The sequence below is a fragment of the Myxocyprinus asiaticus genome, chromosome 39, assembly GCF_019703515.2.
Source record: "Myxocyprinus asiaticus isolate MX2 ecotype Aquarium Trade chromosome 39, UBuf_Myxa_2, whole genome shotgun sequence".
In the NCBI taxonomy this organism is placed as follows: domain Eukaryota; kingdom Metazoa; phylum Chordata; class Actinopteri; order Cypriniformes; family Catostomidae; genus Myxocyprinus; species Myxocyprinus asiaticus.
Genome location: NC_059382.1, coordinates 2,726,466 through 2,737,500, shown reverse-complemented (window position 1 = coordinate 2,737,500; position 11,035 = coordinate 2,726,466). Strand labels below are relative to the sequence as shown.

The 11,035-nt window shown below is 37.9% G+C and overlaps 1 protein-coding gene across 1 annotated transcript in view; it reads right to left on the bottom strand.

Moving 5' to 3' along the window:
- Positions 1-9,025, bottom strand: part of LOC127429931 (nucleotidyltransferase MB21D2-like) — an 11,308-nt gene extending 2,283 nt beyond the window's left edge. Inside the window, exons 1-2 of the mRNA XM_051679306.1 lie at positions 8,750-9,025; positions 1-764 (exon numbers count right to left, since the gene is read on the bottom strand). The exon at positions 1-764 is cut by the window's left edge and continues 2,283 nt beyond it. Coding sequence (XP_051535266.1) covers positions 1-764; positions 8,750-8,984 — 999 coding nt within the window. The 5' untranslated portion in view covers positions 8,985-9,025. The remainder of the gene's footprint in view (positions 765-8,749) is intronic.
- Positions 9,026-11,035: the final 2,010 nt, after the last annotated feature.

Genomic DNA, 11,035 nt, shown 5'->3' with positions numbered 1-11,035 from the left:
TTTGGGTCGAGATAGAAGCTTGATAATGAGAGCTTTGCATGCCTGGTACGCCTGCATCAGACTTGCGGAGATGCATTTCTTTAGTTGCACCTCACTACGTGCAAATGACAGGCGCCACTCGTTTTCCTTCTGGCCTGTGGAAGAGCAGGCAGGAAGCAAATAAAACCCACTAATCACTTCCTCTTCTGTGATCTTACCATCCCAAAAATGGTTCTCCATCAACCAACTCTGGGCCACTGCGGGCCAACCTTTGAAGGAAACCACCGGAACTACGTCGTACAACATTCGGCTGCCACCGACGGCCAAGATGATGGAGATGACCGTTCCATTTCGCTCAACTTTCTCGACGCGCGGAACTCCCCGCTGCGGTTTCTTCTGAATCTCCGTGAGAACCACGCTGATGGATTCGTAGAACCAGTCCGCCACTAGCATGGGGGAGAAGAAGTAGTTGGTAGCGCTGTTAATGTGATCGACTACGGTGCAACAGTCCTTCCACTTGTTGATGGTTCCCTCGTCAAACAAACGCAAGCTAAGCCAGGAATGGCATAGCGCGGAATGGCGCATGTCCAGTGTGACGGGCTGGTTTCGGTCATGAAGTTTGAGCGCAGGAACCAGTAGAGTAAAGTCCATGTCGTAATCCGCCCCCCGTGCGTAAACCGTCAACTCGTCCAGGTCCATGTCGACCACGCCTTCTCTAACCCCGCCCGACAAGAGCAAGTACTCGTTGGCAACCGGAAGTTTCTGGTCCAGCTTTTGCACCATACCTGAAAACAAGAAATACCATCATCAGTGCAGGACAAAAACAAACTGGGTAAATAGAATTCTGTGCTGGAAATTAAATAATTAAAACACAATTAAATAATACTTTTACACTTTTACACCGTCAATCTGCGCATCTTATCATGTGACTCGTTGTGCATGACACCGGAGACTCACAGCATGTGGAGGCTCATGCTACTCTCCACGATCCACGCACAACTCACCACACGCCCCATTGAGAGCGAGAACCACTAATCGTGACCACGAGGAGGTTACCCCATGTGACTCTGCCCTCCCTAGCAACCGAGCCAATTTTGGTTGCAAAAGAGACCTGGCTGGAGTCACTCAGCACGCCTTGGATTCGAACTCGTGACTCCAGGGGTGATAGTCAACGTCAATACCCGCTGAGCTACCCAGGCCTCCGAAATGGTTTATGTTTATTTCACTCTTTGTTTAGATGCTCATAGTTTTAAACATTTAAAGAAATAGTTAACCCAAAAATGAAAATTCTCTCATTATTATTTTATCAATATTTATCTTTTTCGCACCAAAAGCAATCATGTCACTTTAGAAGACTTTAGATTAATTTGACAGCTGGTGTTGTATGGATGACGTTTATGATGACTGTCTGTGATTTTTGGAGTTTCAAAAGAGAAATCTCCATTCACTTGTATATTAAGGACCTACTAAGTGGAGATATTTTTCTGTTTTTCTTCAAATGTGTTCTGGTGAAGAAAGTCTTACACATCTGGGATATCATGAGGGTGAGTAAATAATGAGAGAATTTTCAATTATGGGTGAACTATCCCTTTAATAATTTATATTTTTATAATGGATTTTCATAGTTTAATATTGAAAGTCAGGGGGCCTGGGTAGCTCTGCGAGTATTGACGCGGACTACAACACCTGGAGTCACGAGTTCGAATCCAGGGCGTGCTGAGTGACTCCAGCCAGGTCTCCTAAGCAACCAAACTGGCCCAGTTGCTAGGGAGGGTAGAGTCACATGGGGTAACCTCCTCGTGGTCGCTATAATGTGGTTCTCATTCTCAGCAGGGCGCATGGTGAGTTGTGCGTGGATGCCTCATGATAAGATGTCCGGATTGACAGTCTCAGACGCGGAGGCAACTGAGATTTGTCCTCCACCATCCGGATTGAGGCGAGTCACTACACCACCACGAGGACTTAGAGCACATTGGGAATTGGGCATTCCAAATTAGGGAGAAAAAAAAATATTGAAAGTCAGGGTCTGAAGGCTAAAAGAGTCAAATCTACACATAAAAAGCATTTGAAAAGTAAATAATGAAGGCACGGTAAAACGTTTTCAAATCAGTTTAATGGGAACTTCATATAATAAAAAGATGAAATCTGTTTGTTTTAATAAAAATCAACTGCTGGGACACTCAAGTTGAAGAAAAACCCAATTACGAGTTGAATTTTATGTAAGCTCTGACTTCTCCGTCTTGGTCCAAATGGTCTAAACCTTGAGGCAATGTTTACTTATTTTAAAAATACTTAAAGGGTACATGCCATTTTTTTATTTAACTTGTTAATAATATATTATCCATTTTAACTTTATAAATAAAGGGGCATATTGAATAGCAAGGACCAAGCTGTCATCTTGTAAATATAGTAATTCCAACAAGATGTGAGCATCACAATACAGAGAATATAGGACTCGAGGCTGTAGAAACAGCCAACAGACGTTTGAACAAAATATTCCCTCGATTATGACATCACACCAGAGTTGAACCTCATGATTAAGTGTGCATGCGGCAGGGAGTGACTCTGGGGTGTTAAAAACTACCATTAGCAGCAGAAGCAACTCTAGAGACTTTTGCACAAACAAAAACAAGTCAGTGACTCGCCTAGCAGCACATCTGACACACAACTCAAATGAAGCATTCAGCAATACACCTTCAGGCCAACTTTGAATCTGCGCCTGCAAATCTCCTCAGAAAACTCAAAGCGCAATTTGAACTCGTTTCAAAACAGTCATTATTTCTGCAATTCTGTTTTGCGCTGCTAGAGGTGCAGAAACTACACGCTTGACTGGCGTTGACTGGATGGTGACACGGTTGGAGGGGCGGGACTGAATAATAATGAGGGCTTGATGAGGTCAGCCGAAAAGGAAAACTGTTTCAGAGCTCAAAAGGAATAAAGCGCAACAGTTCCCGCCAACTTTTTCGGCCATCTTGGCTCTGGAAGTAATTTTCTTCCATAGGGATTTCATAAAATCCTTCATAAAAAGAGTTCGAACGAGTGAAACAAAGCAACCAGCTCTGAGATGAATCACAACATTACAAACTTAGATTTGATTCAAAAATGTATTTTTTTAAAAACGCACAAGTCAAATTAACAAAAGTTTATAATCGAGTGAGTACACAAGAAATCCATGTTGTAAACCCTGTTCTTGTCTTACCTCGATTCACTACAGTAAGCCTACAATAATGATTTTATTTTGAGCTGTCGGGTCAGATTTGGTGAGAAATTGCAGGTTTACGCCATTCGTCCTTGTGTGATTACGTCATGTCCGTAAGCGCAGAAAGAAGGTCCGGCTATGACGCGACTCGCGCGGGTGTCAGGGAAGCGGGAAGCTGTTCAGCAGCGCCGTGAAATCACTCACATATCACACAATCAAATGGACTTTTTGTGAAGTTGTTTACCTACTATAATGCTTGGATATGTTTTCTGGTAGGGTTGTTAAGAATATATAGTTTGTCGTGTTTTAATCGAACAGTAGTCATGTGTACCATTCACAATGTGTTTATAAGTTTCGTTTTCTCTAGTGAAGTTACTGTAACACCTTTACTAATATTCACGACTTCTGAGTATTTTATAACATTGCTGCAGTTTTGAGATTCCCAAAGTGTGCGTGTCTAAGTACTATATGTGTGAGCCACAGTTTTCTTGGGCTATTGCTTTTACCTCAGTCACAAAAATGCATAAGTTGTCACTTTCCATTATCCTTAAAGCAGAAAAATGAAAAAACAACAACAACAAAAAAACGATTTTGCCTGACGAAGACCTAATAGTCTAAATGTTGCAAGCAAGTGTACGCCAATAAAGTATTTTTGGAGCAATAAATCAGTGTGCGAACACTTACCACTTTTGACTTTTAGCAGCCACTATACAAAGTAGATCCCCATAAATGTATGCTCATCTCAACTTGTTTATAAATGTACCGATTTCATAGAACAGTATGTACATTAATATGTTTAGCATGCAATCGTATCTCTACTGTAATTGTTCTTCCAAATAAACAATTAAACATGTATTATTGTAATTATTATATTGCATATTATTAGTTATAAAAATATTATTTGCAGTATACAGACCTACTACTGTAGTATTACGGTTCACTTGCATTCTGTACTGAGGCTATAGATTGTAATATAAAAATATAGTGTCATCAGTCGAACGCATACCAGCTATTTCACAAGTTTCATCTCTTAAATTGATATGAGTAGTAAAATACAAACATTCATGTGTACTGTGTAGTGGATAAAACTCTTGAATACTCATTAAAATATAATTAATATATAATTAAGACTGAGTGTTGTTTATCGTCCTCAAAGTAAGCAATATATCAGTTATAATTGTTTAAACGAATAACATATCAACATGAACAGCACGTCGACTCATGACACCTGCTCTGCAAGTAAAATCCTAGTAGAGTCCTCAAACCATAAGATCCGTTCGCGCAGAAGAGCAGTGCCGAAACACAACTCATGTAAAATGTTCTTCCGCACGTAACATGCAGTTTTATGCTTCAACCACTAGAGGGCCAAAACTTACATTGTGTAGTTTTAACGTCTTTAATGAGGGAATGAACTACAATCTTGTGAATCACTGTAAATGACATAAATTAATGAAAAACGACAGTGAAATCAAAACAAAAATTGATGTAGAAGTTGATGATTATGAGTATAAAAACAATATGTTTTAAGTTTATTGCAAAATACTGTATATATAAATTGCAAGATTTATACAAATATATACTGCAAGTAGTTCTAGAGTGTAGGGAGAGTGACTCGGTTGCGTCATTCACAGTGCGAAATGGGAGCGGATAGTCGCTGCAGAGAAACAAAGGCTGAAACATTGTTTTCTGTCCATGTGAACATAAATTAAATGACCCGTCAAACATCATAATCTCTGTATTGCTTGATTTTACCCCTACTGTGCATTTTTCCTACACTGTTTCAGGAGTCGCACAAGGTCCTAGAAGAGCTTAAAGTGCTTGAATTACAGTAAGTGCTGGAATACCTGGAAAATCACCTTGTTTTGTTGATAACTTCTTGAGATTAAAACGGACCATTTCTTCCGTGTAGTGTGTATCCATCAAAGATGAGATCCCGCTCTTCACTTTCATTGAATAATGTGTCTTTTAACATCCTTTCTGTTCTTTACAGTCAGATAAAAATTTAAAAAGAAATATAAAATTTAACCACAAACAGCATGGATGCGTTAAAAAACCGAGACTTCTCTCTCGTTAATAAATGAACCGTAACAGGGCCTGGGTAGCTCAGCCAGTATTGACGCTGACTACCACCTCTGGAGTCGCGAGTTCAAATCCAGGGCGTCCTGAGTGACTCCAGCCAGGTCTCCTAAGCAACCAAATTGGTCTGGTTGCTAGGGAGGGTAGAGTCACATGGGGTAACCTCCTCGTGGTCGCTATAATGTGGTTCTCGCTCTCGGTGGGGCGCATGGTGAGTTGTGCGTGGATGCCGCGGAGAATAGCGTGAAGCCTCCACATGCGCTAGGTCTCCGCAGCAATGCGCTCAGAAGCCACGTGATAAGATGCGCGGATTGACGTCTCAGACGTGGAGGCAACTGAGATTCGTCCTCCGCCACCCGGATTGAGTCACTACGCCACCACAAGGACTTAGAGCGCATTGGGAATACCAAATTGGGGAGAAAAGGGGTGAATTTTATTTTATATTTTTAAATAAATAAATAAATGAACCGTAACACCTGTGCAAGTCTGTGAGATGCGCGTTAAACTCTTAAAGTGACAGTACCAATAATAATCAAGAATAAATAACATTTTCACATACTTTTTCCGGACATGTTCTGTTCGGGTCTATTGTTTTTTTTCTGCAGCTGATCAGCCTGAACGTTGCCCAACTTTCTGCCATATTTTGTCATTTAAGTGTTATCATATCGAATTGAGATAATATTGATTGTATCGAGATCGAATCGAACCTCATATTGTATATTGAACCGAATCGTGAGATAACCATATTGTCCCATCCCTAGTATACATGATTTTTTTTTACAAATGCAGTTGAAATAACGTGGACAGATGGCTTTAACGGAAGCATATGCCATCAGTTAACAACCTCGGAGCTCACAGTAAATTGGTCTTTAAAAGTTCAAACGTTATCTTATTTGACTATGAGAAAATGAATGGGATCTTTACTTCCAGAAACAGACTGTTGCACTCTATAATGTGCACTTATAAATCATTCCCAATATGACCAGATATATGCAGTAAAAAAGTTAACAGGGTCAAATTTGATTTCATGTTGACTTTAAAACCATTCCACAGATTTGCATTTCCAAAATCAGCACGGAGAATGAAAAAAGTCTACAAATTTAATCTATCCTGGCACGACACAGAACGTGTTCATGTGCATCTATGTGATCATGAGGCTGAATAAACATTCGAGTATAATTGTGTGTGAGAGTCAGAGTGAACCCAAAGACAGCAGAAGTCAAGTGCTGCCTCACTGCCTCGCCTCGGGGTTCAGACTCGTTTGCTGTTCCAGCACTCATGTGTTTGGACTGCTCTCTTCTGCAAAGCCTTCTTGATCACTGCACTTACAATCTGTCAGTTCTGGTCGCATTCTCTGAGAACTCAACTCTTTTACAAACTGTATACAGAAATAAATGCAGTTCTTTTGTCCTGTTATGTTATGCCACATCAATGCACGTTCTAAAGCCACGTCCAAACAAGTCCGTTTTCAGTTTCCAAATGCCACACACTTATATATAAAGTGTTTACAAAGGTCTTTGTTTCTGGTAAGGAAAACACCACTCTAGTGTGGATGAGAGTAAATGTAGGTATTCAGTGCGTTGTCAAAAGAAAACGTTTTAGCGTGGATGTGGTCTAAAGAAGCCCACACGACCAGAAATCTGGCACCACCCAAAGTTCTGGAGAAACTTTCATCTGTGGAACACAAAAGGAGATTTAAATTTTTATTTTATTTTTGGGGGATTTTCTCCCCTTTTCTCACCAATTTGGACATAGCGCATGTGGAGGCTTCACGCTATTCTCCGCGGCATCCGCGCACAACTCACCACGCGCCCCACCGAGAGCGAGAACCATATTATAGCGAACACGAGGAGGTTACCCCATGTGACTCTACCCTCCCTAGCAACCGTGCCAATTTGGTTGCTTAGGAAACCTGGCTGGAGTCACTCAGAACACCCTGGATTTGAACTCACAACTCCAGGTGTGGGGGGCCTGGGAAGCTCAGTGGTAAAATACGCTGGCTACCACCCCTGGAGTTCGCTAGCTCGAATCCCAAGGCGTGCTGAGTGACTACAGCCAGGTCTCCTAAGCAACCAAATTGGTCCAGTTGCTAGGGAGGGTAGAGTCACATGGGGTAAACTCCTCGTGGTCACTATAATGTGGTTCGTTCTCGGTGGGGCGCGTGGTGAGTTGAGTGTGGTTGCCGCGGTGGATGGCGTGAAGCCTCCACACATCTCCACATGGTATATCTGCCAAAAGGTGTAGATTTGTCTTGTGCAGCATGAAGCATTTACATGTTTCCATTGATCATGGGATAAATAATGGGGGGTTGAACTTGCTTGTTTTGTGTTATTTGCATACATGAGTATCTATTCTGATGATACTATACAAGTTCATAAGTTAAGGTGTCAAATGTCAGTCGTAAATAATTTTCCACGGTCACATGCAGTAATTTTCACTTGCATATGCGACTGAATCAGTGGCACCGTCGAGCCCTGTTCGTGCAGTTCTTTTCCATACAATGAAGGCATACAGTGACCAGGGACTGTCAAACTATATTGCACAAGTCACTTTTGCCTGGTACCTTTATGGTGTGTTTGTCATTTCTGGACCTTGACAGCTCCTGGTCAATGCATTCATTTAATTTTTTTGCATCAGTATTACATAACAAAAACATGAATGTAATACAGTATTTTTAACATTAGGATTAACACAATACAAATCTGTATGAAAAATATGAAAGAAAATGCTAGTTTTGATTACTTTTTATTAGTCTAAATTGAGTCAATGTAATTTTCTATTTCCTTTTCAAAAACTATAAAGCAAACTTTTGTGAATATAAAAACGTAGCCAACAAGATTGATAAGGTTTATACAAACACAGTTCTGTTTATCATCATGATTTTCCAGGTGACCAAACAAGGTAAGTTTACGTAACAAAAATGTCCATCTTTATGCTTGAAAATGAAGTTTCATAGTCAAATTGGCAGTACCAAAACAAATGAACAGCAGTTTCAGAAAATATATGCACAAAAAGTGCAGCTAAAAATCAATATATTCTTTATATCTTATAACATATTGTTTCGCATTGACTGATTTGTTGTATGGAAAACTGTAGCATGCACATACTTCCAAACCTCTTCTTTTGTGTTCCATTGAAGAAGAAAATCATTCCGGTTTGAAACAAAATGAGAGTGAGTACATAATGACTTAACTTTCATTTTTGGATGAACTAAAACACTTAAATGGCAAGTGGTCTAGTCTTCCTGATCTTGACAGGTTAAATAAATCCCATATTTAGCGGTGCAAACATGAGTTCAGGGCGTTGAAGCAGCATTCCCATCACCTATACACACACGCGCGCGTGCGCACACTACTCAACGTTGATTGCAGCGCATAACAATAAGAAGTGCAATGCAACCAACCATAAACCATTTTCACTTTCATATGCACGTAACGCCTGGAATGTCTCGCTCTTAATGTATAAATGCATGCATGCAACCAAGCTGTTTCTCACCGAGCATGGAGAATATGAAGTCTTTGGCCGTGTGGATCTCCAGCGCTCGCTGGTCGTCATACTCGCGCTGGTCGTGCTTGCTGAATTCGGCTATCAGTCGGTTGAGTTCTTCTATCCTGGAGCCGGACCTGAAGTCTAGCTCGGGGCAGTGCGGGACGGGTTTGGTGCTATTCGGTGTGGCGGTGGGGCTGCTGCCAGCTGAACCAGTCCGGCTGGAGAGCGCAGGCGCCGCCATGTTCGCGAGGAAGAGACGGTGAACCGGAGCACCGGAGCGCACGCGCTGTACCGGGGGCTGCTGGAGGGCGTGTTTGTTTGTGTGTTTTGAGTGTAGCGCACCGGACGGGTGTGGCGCAGGGGCTCAGCTGCACACAAACACCTTTATACATTTCTACTAAATAAAGAGCATACACTATAAGGACGGACAATATTAAAACAATACACTTGTCCAAATAAATTAATAAACAGACAAACAAATGTGTAAACCTGCAAAATAAATAAACAAATGTGCAAACATCACCATAAATAAATGAATGATTAAATAAATAAATAAATATGTAAACCTGCAAAATAAATAAACAAATGTGCAAACATCACCATAAATAAATGAATGAATAATTAAATAAATAAATAAATATGTAAACCTGCAAAATAAATAAACAAATGTGCAAACATCACCATAAATAAATGAATGATTAAATAAATAAATAAATATGTAAACCTGCAAAATAAATAAACAAATGTGCAAACATCACCATAAATAAATGAATGAATAATTAAATAAATAAATAAATATGTAAACCTGCAAAATAAATAAACAAATGTGCAAACCTCACCATAAATAAATGAATGATTAAATAAATAAATAAATAAATATGTAAACCTGCAAAATAAATAAACAAATGTGCAAACCTCACCATAAATAAATGAATGATTAAATAAATAAATATGTAAACCTGCAAAATAAATAAACACATGTGCAAACCTCACCATAAATAAATGAATGATTAAATAAATAAATAAATATGTAAACCTGCAAAACAAATAAACAAATGTGCAAACCTCACCATAAATAAATGAATGATTAAATAAATAAATAAATAAATATGTAAACCTGCAAAATAAATAAACAAATGTGCAAACCTCACCATAAATAAATGAATGATTAAATAAATAAATATGTAAACCTGCAAAATAAATAAACACATGTGCAAACCTCACCATAAATAAATGAATGATTAAATAAATAAATAAATATGTAAACCTGCAAAATAAATAAACAAATGTGCAAACATCACCATAAATAAATGAATGATTAAATAAATAAATAAATATGTAAACCTGCAAAATAAATAAACAAATGTGCAAACCTCACCATAAATAAATGAATGATTAAATAAATAAATAAATAAATATGTAAACCTGCAAAATAAATAAACAAATGTGCAAACCTCACCATAAATAAATGAATGATTAAATAAATAAATATGTAAACCTGCAAAATAAATAAACACATGTGCAAACCTCACCATAAATAAATGAATGATTAAATAAATAAATAAATATGTAAACCTGCAAAATAAATAAACAAATGTGCAAACATCACCATAAATAAATGAATGATTAAATAAATAAATAAATATGTAAACCTGCAAAATAAATAAACAAATGTGCAAACCTCACCATAAATAAATGAATGATTAAATAAATAAATAAATAAATATGTAAACCTGCAAAATAAATAAACAAATGTGCAAACCTCACCATAAATAAATGAATGATTAAATAAATAAATATGTAAACCTGCAAAATAAATAAACACATGTGCAAACCTCACCATAAATAAATGAATGATTAAATAAATAAATAAATATGGAAACCTGCAAAATAAATAAACAAATGTGCAAACATCACCATAAATAAATGAATGATTAAATAAATAAATAAATATGTAAACCTGCAAAATAAATAAACAAATGTGCAAACATCACCATAAATAAATGAATGATTAAATAAATAAATAAATATGTAAACCTGCAAAATAAATAAACACATGTGCAAACCTCACCATAAATAAATGAATGATTAAATAAATAAATAAATATGGAAACCTGCAAAATAAATAAACAAATGTGCAAACATCACCATAAATAAATGAATGATTAAATAAATAAATAAATATGTAAACCTGCAAAATAAATAAACAAATGTGCAAACCTCACCATAAATAAATGAATGATTAAATAAATAAATAAATAAATATGTAAACCTGCAAAATAAATAAACAAA